The 13,923-nt window shown below is 49.5% G+C and overlaps 1 protein-coding gene across 1 annotated transcript in view; it reads right to left on the bottom strand.

Moving 5' to 3' along the window:
- Positions 1-13,211, bottom strand: part of LOC128724567 (uncharacterized) — a 38,139-nt gene extending 24,928 nt beyond the window's left edge. The window contains exons 1-3 of the mRNA XM_053818290.1: positions 12,207-13,211; positions 9,259-12,122; positions 9,105-9,184 (exon numbers count right to left, since the gene is read on the bottom strand). Of these exons, the coding sequence (XP_053674265.1) occupies positions 9,105-9,184; positions 9,259-12,122; positions 12,207-13,211 (3,949 nt within the window). The remainder of the gene's footprint in view (positions 1-9,104; positions 9,185-9,258; positions 12,123-12,206) is intronic.
- Positions 13,212-13,923: the final 712 nt, after the last annotated feature.

The raw sequence follows: 13,923 nt of genomic DNA, 5'->3' as shown, positions 1-13,923 counted from the left end.
AGTTTTGAGGCCGCACAACGGAAGGTCAATGGGACGACCACCCTTCACACGAACTCACACACACACACGCCCCTTGGCAGGTGGTTGAGAATTATTTGCATACACCGTTTTGATCAGCGAGCGTGATCGGGGGGAAATTCATTCCATTTTAAAACACGCAGATCGTTCGGGTTGTAGCAGCTAATGTAGCGTTTCCATTTATTTACCCTGTGGTGGGTGTTACAACAACAACAAAAAAGGCAAGATCAGATTTAAATCCCACATTGTAGGAGGCTAAAGTACGAGTGGTCCAACTCCCCGGCAAGTAGTTGTAATCGACGGTATTGTTACGTTCACGAGCGATCGTCGTAATACCCATGGCTACACACACCTGCAGCAAGTGCATTTGAAGTGCATCAGACCGTGGCACTCATAGAATGCACCTGCACTAAACCCTTGCCAGTCGTTAGTGCAATTGAAAGCACCGTTTCGAGGGAGCCCTAAACGCACTTTCGAAGGGCTACGAGGTAGTAATGTCGATGAATCTATAACTCACAGCCAACCGACCGCACGCGAGTCTCATTCACGCCGTTTCGGCAATCGAACCGCGGTGTCTTCTTTACTAACGCTCGAGTGCCGTCTTCCATCGTTGCATAACTTCGTGCAGATTAGAGAGGGCGTAGAAGCAAAAACAACGCAAACAAACGCACGCGTTAATAGAGCTTAGCAGTCGTGCTTTGTGACGATGAATGGTTCCAAACGACGCGTCCGCCCTGTCGAACGCATTTTCCTCCGAGTTAGTGCAACGGGTTAAAACGGGGCCTGTGTGCACTCGAACTGGGTGCACTTTCCCGGCGCGTCGGTGGTTCTGCGCGCAGTGCGAAACCTACGCAAAGTGGTCAATTTTTGCCGGTTACATCATGCGTCTGGGAGCCGTGGAGAGTCGCGAAAACCATACTACAAATGCATCGTGAGCTGCAGGGCAAAAGGGAACGCTTATGGGTGGAGAACAATGCAATGCTTGGGGTGTGTTATGCAGGGTGCGTGTGGCCGGGAGAAATGCTTTCCCATGGGCACCGTTCAGTTGTACATAGAAAAAAAAACATATGCCCGTAGAGAAAAGCCCACTGGCGTAATACCATAGCTGTAGAATCGATTCAGGTGGCGTATGGCGCCGCGAGCAGCAAATTGATGTGATGGTTGTGCTTTTAATTGCTTATAAATTCATTCGGGCAAAAATATTTGCACGAGAGCAAAAGGTACCTATTAAACTGCTCGCGTTTTCCAATCGCGATCCAATTTCCCTTCCGTGGATGTGGCAGCGAAACAAAAAAAAACCGATCCACCTAACAATTACTGGGTTTTGGGAGAAGAAATTGGAAAATCGTTATCAATTAAAGCGGGAGTTAAACGCAGGGGGGAAGAAAAACATCAAAAACCAAAGAAAACGAAAATGAAAACAACCGATGGTATTGATCACCGGTGCCGAGCGATAGAAAATGTAAAAGAATAATTTACCAAAAAAAAACAACATCGACGCACATTACGTGAAATCGTTAATTAAGCTCCAAGCAAACCGTAGCTTCCTCGATTGGCGGGAAAAGCTATAAAATCATGCCATAAGCACGTTGTCCTTGCTTCAGCTTGGGATTTTGCTGGTAGTTGATAGCCTTCGAGGTTGATTACGTCTTGGTTTCCTTTCCGCGCAACGTCAATGTCTCGTTTGACAGTTCGCGTTCGGTGGGAAAATATGGACTGCTAGATGTGGTATAGTTTGTCGCACATTTATCGCTTTATAATGCCGGTAGCATAGACTACCCCGGCGCACAATAACCACCAGGTAGCTTCCTTCTAATAATTATTCCCCCCAACTAGCACCGGAAAGCGCGAGCTTTTGTAACCGGATAACCCATCGAAGCTCACCGCTGTACGATCCATTGTGATCGCATCGACGGGGGAGAGAAGCCTTCTTGTTGTGTGATCCAAGCCAAAATCTATGCGCGGGCGAAGTAGCCGTCAATTAAAATAAAATCAAGAGTTTCCACCCGGGCGGATCCTGACGGTGGCTCTAGCAACTAGCATCCATCGCGGTTAGGCCCTGAGAACCATTCCGGGTGATCGAGATTAACCTTGAACATCGATGTGATCATGCGAAGCCGCTCGTTGGTGATGGGTGTATTATTACCTTCGAGCTCTGGGGAGATTAGACATCGCGACTTCAACTGTCGCGCTGGAGAGAATGGAAGCTGACATCGAGGGTTCGTAATTTGTCCATTGCACAACAGGGAGCGGTAGTCCCAAAAGGTCGACACTTTCGAGTTTTGCCGTATGACGACACCGTCTTTAGAAGTGGCTTCAAGGGTCGCCAGCTTCGTTTGCTGGTGGTGGTTTACTTTGGGAAAGCTCACAAAACCGTCACGCCGGTGATACATTTGGTGCATGTTAAACAAACCGGTTTTATGACCAAGCGATCTGATCGTGTATGCAAAACCCCCCTAAAGGTGTTGGTCTAGGTCGCACAAGCTGCTGCATAAAAACTAGAGCTCAGCCACAAGCGAACGAACGCACACATGCGCTATCCGGTTGTGGTGGATCCTCGTTTAAGGAAACTTGATCTAAATTTTGGGATGACTCACGAGCTTTGTATTTCGCTTTCTTATGATTTCGATCCTACTTTTTACGTTGCGAAACGTATTGTCAAACACTTTGTTTATTGATTCATTAAGTCTCAATGCCTTCGCTTATTTACATTTCACATTCACGGAATATGACACAACTTCTGGCCATGATCGTTTGATCGTACAAACGTAGAAGATCAGAAGAATAACCCACGGGTCAACTGTTAACGAGGAAATGTCGAGGAGCGGCCCATTATCGTTACTGAAGCATGAATCCTGTCTGTTACACCCATCCCAGTTGGAATGGCAATCACTGCCATTAGAATATGCGTCTGAATTACTTTCTTTTGCATGAATGCACTTTCGATTGATGATCAGTGACGATCGCTACGTTATGTCGTTAAATCGTTGTTGCATTTACAGCACGATTGAACACACGTTCATTTACATCGTGGGGAGCAATTGTGAATTGAAAACCGAAGAAGGCGGTTGATAATAATGTATTTAAAAAAACGCAAATGAACACTATCTTTTGAACGTAGAACAAAGAATCTTTTCCTAGAATGGTCTCTCTTTCATGGACAACGACAAGCAAACGCGTCGAGATTAACAATAATCAAGCAAAAGCACCCATGAGTCGTGGTCTTTTGACCTTAAGCCAGTCGGGGGACGTTCGTCGAAAGGGCGAAGATTGTTTCTTCTTAAACTTCTACGTCGATGTGCTGCTCACCAGCTCCATTCCGTCAGGGTGATCTCATGGACGCTCGAAGCGAGGAGATACATTTTTACTTTATACCCCGGCAGCGCGTAGTGGGGCGTTTACTTGCTTGGTATGCCGATATATTGATGCAGAACAAGTTTTTCGTGTTTGCCTTGAATCCGATGCGTGTACAGCCGGTTATTAACCGGCGGGTAAAATCTGCACAAGCATGATAGCCAGCAGCCGTGAGTTTGTGCCATCGTACGCACTGAGTTGCAGTCGAACATAGTAACAGGAGATGAGCTGGTAAGTTTGAATTTGGGGCCATTCGCTAGCAGCAAAATTTTCATCACCACAAGCACGGGAATTTCCCACCAAATGGGAAAACTTTTCGGCTTATTTCTAGCCCCAAAAAAACGGGGCTTTAATGTGCGTTTGATAAACTCACGAGACAAGCATCGTAGACGATGGACGATGGACATCTCTCATGTGTGGTGTTGCTGGGTTATAAAGCAGGAAATACGGCACCAGACTGGGCGCAAAACAGCACAAAAGAAGGTAGAGCAATTTAGAGCAACATGATCCAAGATCCGGTTCGTGCTCAAAAAGCGCCCCATCGTGATTCGACAGCTTCACGGGAATGTAGGCTACGGAACAGCTAATGTCTGGCACAGGGTGTCTGTACGTTTTTAAAATAGCTCAACACATGTCCCGCTGCCAATTACAGCTGCTTTTGGTTCGTCCAGCATTCAGCCCAGCAACAACCCGCACGCTGTCTGCGGGATAAAAACCCGTTTGCTTGGATCGTGATGTTAATTCCTCGTGCAAAGTTCGTTGAGAGAAACAAATAAAATGAGACCTACGACAAAGTAGGCTTTCCTAGCAACGCTTGGGTCCGCGTGGCGACCTTCAAGAAAAGCGACAGGAAGTTAATTAACACAAAGAACGATTAAACAAATCTCACAAACAGTGGTCACAAAACAACGTGCGTGTTATCTGTGAACAAATAGCTTCCCCGGAACATGTTGCTGGGCTCTAACGAAAGAGAATGCACAATGTTTCATTTGACAACGACGTACAAGTTTAATTTTTTAAAATGGCTCTAAATAAGCCGTCTTGCTTCCGGCATCCGAGCATTGTAATTAAAACGCATTTGGGCGGATGTCGAAAATTGTCGACCCAATTCACGTAAGGGCTCGGACCGGATAGATCAATCAATATGGGCCAGCCAAAATGTCGCTTAATAAAAGACCACCATTACGTGAGATTAATCTGCACATTCCATTCCGGCCCACGTGTTTGGCGTCCAACGGAAGTAAAGCCTATCGATCGCAAGGTTTATGTACATAAAGCGAATGCCCCCGCGTCGGACGTAAATAAAATTCGTTACTAAAAACACGTAGCAGCTAGAAGAAGAACTCCCGGATGTTGAACCACTCCAAAACTACGCACACTAAACGGCGGCGTGAGTTTTAGCACGTTTCTAAACGACAAACACAGTTACGAACTAAAAAACAAACGATTTACACCTTTTTTTTCTGTGCCGTTGCGTTTTTGTAAGCTGTTTTCAATTACGCGCTTCCCATAAGCAACACATTTCTTCACTCGTCTGACCGTCACACTTCACAAATTATTAATTTAAACTTTCGTTTCGTAAGACGGAACTCCGCCACCCCCAGAAAAAACGAACGAAATGTGCCACAAAAATGCACCACGAATGCGCTTGCCGACGAACGTGAACTATGACGTGATTTTTGCACGTTCAATTGGACGTGGAATTCGAACGACCGGAACATGGCGAGTCACATGGAGAGAAAAAAAACGCGCCGTTAAATTACTTTTAATCGGGGGTATTTTTTCTTCTTTCCACCGGATTGGAGACGGATCACTTTTGGGATGATTTTACACGTTCCGTGTCCGGGTAAACGGGTGTACCGATTGTGCAACTTTACGGTGGTGCACTAGCTACTAAAGATCACACTACTAGCACGTCTGCTTTCGAACGTAACCCGAGCTTCAACACCTCAACTATTATTATGTCAGTGAGCAGTACGCCTGCGATCGGAAAAAAAGGCGTTTGATGCAATCCGGTATTTCTGGTCTCCGTTTGAAGATGCGTTTCACGGATAGGTATTTTTCGTATTGCACCAGCAGCTGTGCTGGGTGATTGTGGTTTAAACCTACGCCTGTGTTGGGTTGCATTTCCCCCCCCCCCTCCCTTCTTTAGCTGCACCGCACACCGTTCCGCTTCGTTCCCGATTGGGGAGGGTTGTTTCGAAAACGCTTCGCAAGGCGACTCCACTACCGAAACCGATCATAATCGTCCTTTCGGATGAGTTGTCGAAGCGTGCCCGAATGCACCAACCCAGTGGCTGCTCATTAGCACACACCCAAACACCGGTATGCTTATGTCAGCATAACTTTAGTGACGGCACCATTTAACACCTTTTTTATTTTGAGTGGAATCCAAAACGGGTTTCCAACACGCTGTTTGCACGATTGCGCTTCCTGCTTGAAGCGGGAACACTGGAACAACGTTCTACGGAGAGGAGTGATTTTTTTTTCTCGATTCCACAGCAACCCCCAAAAACTTTTGCGTGACGTCAGCGTTGGTTTGCACGATCGCGATCACCACACGGGACTAATACGCGGGCGCGAAAAACTGGCGTTTGTACCAACCTACGCACTGTGGGTGAATTCCCGCCGTGGTTGTTTGGTCAGAGAAACGAGTTTGGCCCTTGGCGGTCACGCTTTGTTTTTTCGTTCCATTCGAGTGGGCTGGTACACGGGTGCTTGCGGCACACGATGCCACACTGCACTGTCCACACACACAATCATATACAGGCGTGCGCGCGCACAATGGCCGTTGAAGCCCACGCTGGTAGCCCGTGGAAGGTCGCGACGTTTGTGGCGTTTTTTGGAGGGGATAAGGCTTTTTTTACATGCGATTTTACTGGCAGAGGTTAGCCTTTTGGTTACGCGAGGCGCGAACTGGTGGCGTGTGTACGCCGACATGCGCGAGAGTATACTAAAGATTCGTGAACGGTTGTGGCCATGCTGGAGCATCGTCGCTTGAAGGTGCACTGTCCCTTGGTGGAGGGAGAAAACCATCCGAGCTGAAGCGTGTGATCGTAATATGAACATTTTCTTTTTTAAAATTTTCTCTCACTAATAAAAAGGCACTATAGATCGCTAGTCAATGGGTGATGCTTTGATAAGTGATGATTTGAAAGTGAGCAAAATGATTAACAATTACGTGGAAAATTTTGTTCCCCACGATTCTCTAGTCCGAGTTGGACACCCCTGACGTAAACGTTGCTCTAAGCGTTTCGCTTAGTGGAGAGAATGATCTCGCGCTGTTTTTATGCTGACGCTCTCTCTCTCTCTCTCTAACCGAAAGATCGCTCTTTATTTTAGTAACTAACAGCAAGTTTGCTTGAAGTACAGTAACAGTTTGCGTGCTAAACATTAAACGTTCAGCAATGCAATGCAGTTCTCGAAAGAGATGTTTCGATTATGCACAGCTTGGTGTTTGTGGCGTGTTTCGTATCGATCGTATGGAGCGTTTTATGATGCTTGGAATGGTTTCAGTAACATAAACACAAACCATTCATTATGTAGATGGGCTGCAGTACGACTGATGATTAGCAAACACTGATCGGCAGCACCAGATCGATCGTCAACGGCGATGATTTATGCCGAAATTCTACCCCCGGTGACAAGGATTTGATTGTCAAGCTGATTGGCAAACTCAACGACTCCCCATCAGTCAGGTTGTTGGTAATTTCATAAATCGCGTTTTGAATCGTTTTGAAACGCATCTGCAAAAGCTCGAAAGCTGGCGCTCTACTCGAGGGTGGCGGGTTTTTGCGTACGAAGAGATTTTTTTTAATAAGCATCATCGAAGCATCGCCACACGGCTCTCGGTCGGTCGGTCGGCTAATTTCAATCCGTCGGAAACGGCCCGAAAAGCATTGCCAATGCCATTAAAATGATGCAAAAGTGAAGCCTCGCGCTTCATCGAGCGGGCCCGCTTCAAAACTAAGGCGCCCGAGCAGCCCGAGTGGTGCTGGTTTTCAGCTGAGAATGAGCCTTTTTTTCGGTGGTGAAGTCTCTGCACTACTTACGCTCACCTTGTGCGGTTTGATTAGCTTGACATTTCGAAAACAAAAAAAAGGCATGTTGAGTGTGATCGCTGAACGAACGATCTTCGAGGTAGCGGCACGTTTTTGAATATTTTCAAACGCAGCTTAGCAAACCCAGCTGAAAGGGGCTTTAAAAGCATGCTAACGTTCGCGTTTGGTAAGCGAAAAATGCAATTTATGTACAACGAAGCTAGATTGATGCGGCTCGACTGAAGATGACCGGAGTCGATAATTGCTTGCAGTGCACTGCGATCGAAATCATTTAAGCAGACTCGAGAGTGAAGCAAACTTTCCCCGCCATCCGAAAGATCAATCAGCCGGGTCAATTAATTGGCTCCAGTGCCACAATGAACACATAACCGCCGCATCCGAAGCCATCTTCTAAATCTCCCGTGAAATCTTCTTTCTTCCCCCACGGGAATGGGGGTCCATTCGTGCGTAATCGATTGTGGCACCTCTGATCCGGCCATTCTGTGGTGCGTCTCTGGGAAATGTGTGGCACATGGGGTGGGTGTGTGTTTTTTTTTCTTCATCAATTCAAGGCTTCCATCAAGTCATGCCCGCTGCTACACACACGGCCCGCGGTGTAAAACAATGGAGCGCTGGTAGAATGATGGCATTTTGTTGATACAATATCACGATGGCGATCGAACAGCTTTTGCACGGCATATATGGTGCAATCGAGGCAGATGATGATGCCACCGCACAGTGTAGGGGAATGTCGTGGCAATAACTGTCGCTGGTAACCACCAAGATTAGATTAATCAGTCCACCCTAGGCCGCCTCTTTTAATGCTCACACGGTGTTTTTTCCCAGGTACCTCTTCAGCTTATGTAAAGGTTCTCCCATTGATCGGGCATCATGCCTTTATGCGCAAACATACAAGCCAGCGTGAAGTCACCCCGAGCCCCAAGTGCATTAGTGAGAAAGTTTTGCGGACATGGGAGCGTAGGTCTGAGCCTTTCTCGAAGTTTCACCAGTGCACATATCGTTTGAATAGATTGCGGGCGGAGAGGAGATCTTAAGGGATCAAACACACGCCGTAACAATGACACACCATTCGTCAGAATGATCATAATATGCGCCATGTTTTGATGCGTTGTTCAACAAATACCACCGGTGCATGCAATCGGTTACGGCACGAATTGCATATGTTGGCTCGTTAGAGTGATAGAATTATAACTTACTAATTACTGAACGAAAAACACGAAAACATAGCGTGATAAACCCCATCTAACAGGGATGATGATGCTGTGTTGTGCGTATTGCATAGCTTTGGGCTCAAAGCTTGAACTCTGCTCAAAAGATGGCGCTTGTGAGCATGGCAGAAAAACGCTTCATTACACAGCGTGTTATGAATTTTCCTGACACTTATGAACTATAAATTTAAATTATAAATGCATTAAATAAAGCGACACTGTTGAAATTATCAATTGATTGGATTTTAACACTAATTATCAGGCGAAATGATGCTCCGTATTACCGGATTTAACGGATCCAAGTGTAATCGTGCATAAAAGTCACACCGTAGCTGATTACACGCATAGAATACCGTTCTCCTAACGGGCAGCCCGCAACGAGGCTAGAAAAGTTCGTTCAAAATCCGGTGTGATCGGACACGGGAAAGCGATTTGCATAACTGGAAGATCGTGTGCCACTTACCGTCTATCCGCGGGTGCGCGATCCGAGCCAGTTTCCGCGACCTTAACGGTGTATGATGAGTCCGCTTGCGCTCTCGCACGCTGTCAAAGCACCGAGTGAAAGAAAGATACTATTAGAATCAACTCTTCTCCGGCTGAGGACACGGGATACTTACACAATGAAATTCGGCCGCTTCGAACCCGTGATCCCGCCACTGCCCATCCCATCGCCACGCCCGCCGTCGTCCTCGTCGGAGATATCGGTCCAGTCGGCACTATTGCTTGTGTCACTACCACGTTCACTTGGTGGTGTTAAGCTTGCCAGCCCGACCGTGGTACCGTACAGGCTGTTGGTGATGTGGTCAGATGCCAACGTCGTCGTCGATCCGCCCATACTGCGGCGGTTCAGCGCAAGCTGGCGTACAAATTCCAACCTCGAACCGATCGACTCGTAGCAGTTGGACGATACGAGCGAAACGCTGTCCGCTGGCGGCGAAGGCTGTTGTCCGTGGCCCTCTGGTGGCCGTTCATACGTTCGGCGGTTCTGCAAACTCGTTTCCGCGTGGTTAGGCTCCAGTTCGGCTGAGCTTCCGCCAGTGGCTGGATCGTCGTAATCGACCCCATCCGCGCTCCGGATCGTATCGTAGATGTTCTCCTCGTATATGTTTTCCGGCAGTCCACCTTCCGGCCTGTGGGCTGATTTGTCCAGCAAATCTGCACCCGGGCTTGGAGGAAACTCCGTCGAGGATATGCTATCCAGCGTGACGTTCAATGGACTGGTGCCACCAGCGGGAATGCTCGCCGCGGAGTTGTTCCTCGGTGGCAGCGGAACCTCTTCCGGCTTAGGTGGCCTGGGAGGGATCTTACTGTACTTGATGCGCTCGTAATTGGATTGGTAAGTCACCTGCAGGTGCTTGGGCAGCGTTTTCGGGGATGAGGATAAATTGCGCTTTGGTTGTGGCAGAGTGAGGTCATTCCGGGAATCCTCCCGGGCGGGTGGCAACTCTGGTGGTGGACTGCAGATTTCGTACGTGTCCTCTTCACGTGCTGATGCTTCCAACTCGAACGCCCGCAGCGTGTCCGATCGCGCCTCGTGTTCGATAGATTCGTAGTTCTCGAACGATTCGTAGCTGTTGATGCTAACCGTGTCCTCGGGCACTAAGTGGTTCTTGTTCGAGGCGACAACCTTCTGAGGAATGCTCTGGTAAATATTGTCCGCTTCACGCTTCGATTTGTGGACAAATGACTCGATTTTAGAGGTCAGCTCTGTGAGATCGATCGTCGCTGCGAGTGAGGTACTGGAGATTGACTCTAGATCGGGAAGCATCCGACTTTCGTCAGGTCGCGTAACCAGCTCGTAACCATCTTCCTGACCACGCTGCGTCAACGAACGTTCGTTCAGGCTCAATCTGCTTGCTGAACTGCGCGAACACGGGAAGTGATGATCGTCCATCGAGATGGATTTATTGATGACAACGGTGTTGACCGCTTCGACGATGTTCCGCTGGCTAGCGTGCCTGTTGGCTGCTTCCATCCCGGGGCCTCGTCGGCTTCCACCGTCACGGAACAGGAACGACGAGTTCGGAAGCACTGGCTGGATGCTGGTCGTTTGGGTGATATTTGGCAGAATTGCGCTCTTGGAGTTGGAGAGAGTTAAGTCACAGACGCTCTTGGAAAGATTGTCGATCCTCTGGTTAACGGCACTAAGCGCCTCGAGGATCTTTTGTTCGGATGTATCCTTATCGCTTGGAGTTTCCGCTGGCAGCGCGATGGGTTGTGGTACTGGCATATCATCAATCTGTATCGCTGGAATTTCGATGGATGACACAAACGATCGCCGGGTCGATCCGGTGCTAGGTTTCCGGGTGCTAGCCTCATCCCGTACGATCACGATCTCTTGCGGGGCTTCACTTGCGACCGACACTTCGGTTGGGATCTTTTTGGACGATCTAAACGTTAAACGCTCGTAGATTTTAGAGACGGTGCTTTTGCTCTTTTTCTTCTCCTTCACATCCTTTGGTGGGACAACTTGCTCCTGCTGATCATTAGCTGCAACAATAGTCGAAACGATAGGCTCTTCCTTAGACACACTCTCAGGAGCTACATTTGACAGTTCTTTGTCGCTGAATTCTTGGGTTGGTCCATCTGGAACACTATCGTCTGTTGACTCGACGATTGCAGGAGTAGATCCCTCTGGCTCATCTCTCGCCCCAATGTCACACGCATCCGAAGCCTCTCCAACATCGTTCAACGCCGGACGCACCTTCTTCGACTTGATGTCCTTCGTCTTCTTGAGCACGTGCTCGCTTTTATCCGGTACCTTCGGTTTGCTTCGCCCCGGCGGTGGCTTCCCGGTATCGCCATGACCCGTCGAGGCGGACCCGTTTTCCGCGCGCCTACCACGAACACCTCCATTATGCTGCACGTTCGGTTCGAACAGTTCCAACACCTTGCGAACACCCAGTGAACTGCGACCCGTTTCCCATTCTGGCCGCCGGTAGATGTTCTTCCTTAGGCTAGGTCGCTTACGTACGCCCACCTTGCGGATCGATGAGTTCTTGCTCGATACGGACGAGATTTCGTCCGAGCTTTCATCCGTACGATTACCTCCGTTCCCGGACGTGGCAGAAGCGTTGGAGTTTTTCTTTCGCAAGCTGCCTCTTGCACCACTTTTCCGACTGGCCGTCGTAAACCCGTACCCACTATCGCACCCGGGGTCTTCCAGCACTTTGTACGCCACATTACCGCACTTTTGCAGGTAACCGCCACGCTTCTTGACCTGCTCAAGCAGGCTGGCATCCTGCTGTATCATTTGGTTGAATTTGTTGGTCAACGCGGCCACCTTGGTGCCGTTGCAGGCCAGCAGCTTACGGTTATATGGTGATATATTGTTCAGGAAGCTTATCTTCCGCGTCGGTGTGTTAACTTTTCGTCTAAGCGACGACGTATTCGACGTTCGAGATGAAGCATCGCAGCTCGCAGGTGTGTCTGCGTGTGGTGATTGTGACTGTTCCTTGCTTCCAGCCTCCATTGAAGCGTCCTCCCGTTGGGGGCTTTCGCCGGTGTCCTCTACTTGACCTTCATGATCTCCACCATCCTTTGGCTTCACCGGCATCGCTCCAACCTGCCCCGTAACGCTCTGAATGTCCACATCGATGAAACTGTTGACGTAGTTCTCCACTCGCAGTGGCATTTTCATGCGCTGCCTTTTTTCGTCCTGCGTAAGTGCCCGAATTCCGAGCAGCTCTGTTCGTCGAGCCCAATGAATCTGGCCACCGGTGGGTGTCGAAATTGCCAACGGGAACGAATCCCTCACCGTAGGTACTGCGCTGCCCGCTGTAACAGCACCCACAGGACCTAACCCAACCGTTCCAATGCACGGTCGCTTCTCAACCAACTGCTGCACCGATTCCCGGTCCGGACTGAGCAGTGCCGCATGGGAGGTACGTTTCTGCGTTCCCACACCTTCCCCGGTTGGTTGTGACTGTCGTCGCAGCGGGAGATCCTGCGAAACCCGGACACAACTGTCCAGATCGTCTAGCGTCAACCGGCGCTTTCCCGAGCGGCCAATGGAACCGTTCCGGTGGAACCGTGAAACCGCCTTCGGTGAAGGGGACTTTCGTAAAGCTGCTCGCGTGGCCACACCCGTGGGAGCCGCGATTGTGGCGCTCTTCGTTTTTCTCACCAACGTATCGACGGACGAACCGGCGGCCGTTGCGCTCGTTTGCTGACTTCCGGACCCGGATAAGAGCCGATTGTTCCAGAACTGCCGCAAACGCTGCACACTGTACGATGGGTACTGAACCGGACTCGGTTCCTTGGAGGATGGTTCCGGCGTTGAAGGAACACTCCCGTTGCTTTCCACGCTGGAAGACCTGTTGGGGGGTTTCGAATCCCGCCTCGCATCGATCGGTTGATGATCACCGACCTTCGCCTTTTTCACCTTCGGTGATTCGCCGGTACCCTCCGGTACTTCCGGTGAACCGGCGTTGGTACCGAACAGGTAGAACCGCTGGATGAAGCTGGACACCTTGCGTGGTTCCGGCCCTGGTGGTGGTTCCTTTTTCGCTGGTTTCGATCGCTTCTCACCGGCCACCGGCGTGGCGAGGCCGCTCGTGACGTGCATCATTGCCCACCGGCACCACCGCTCGTTCGGGTGCGCTCAATTTGTGTGACCTAAAAGCAGAACCAGAGCAGAAGGAGTTCACGGTTAGTTTCGGTCGGTTCGTGTTGGTCACATTTTGGCAATGGTTTTTGTTGTTGTTGTTGTTGTTGTTTGCATTAACCCATCAAGGCGAGCTACAGGAGAGATGGCCGCTTTTCACTTCGTTTTCGGTTTGCTAGAGTAATGCGAGCAAAATGGTGAAAACAACTCAAACCCCCCCCCCCCCCCCGCCCAATCCTTGCACATCATCCGGTGGGGCATTTCGGCATTGCCTTTCCTCACCGAGCGTGGACCACAAAGTCATGGCCACAGTTCCGAATTTTGCCATTGACCACACACACACACACACGCACGCACGCGGACACGTGCAAAGAAAGACGCGCAACAATTAACCGGTTTTTGGGAGGACGGTGGTGTGTGCACTACCAAAAATGGCGCATAATAACGCCACCCAGCGAACATCCCACAACGGAGGGAGAGGTTGTAATTGTAATTTAGCGGCTAATTTTGTCGTCGAATATTTTCACTCACCGACCACCGAGTCCCGCGTGTGGTCTGCCGTGTCCGTGGAGTGCTTTTAGCGAAATGAAGCCCCGTCCCCTAACGGTGGTAAATTCCGTAGCCTCCGGAAAAACCATCCTCATGGGGGCATTACCTTCGCTCATCGCAGCCTTCC

This window comes from Anopheles nili, chromosome 3 (genome assembly GCF_943737925.1).
Source record: "Anopheles nili chromosome 3, idAnoNiliSN_F5_01, whole genome shotgun sequence".
In the NCBI taxonomy this organism is placed as follows: Eukaryota; Metazoa; Arthropoda; class Insecta; order Diptera; family Culicidae; genus Anopheles; species Anopheles nili.
Note: the sequence above shows the minus strand (reverse complement) of the source record. Positions and strands in the feature narration are given on the sequence as shown.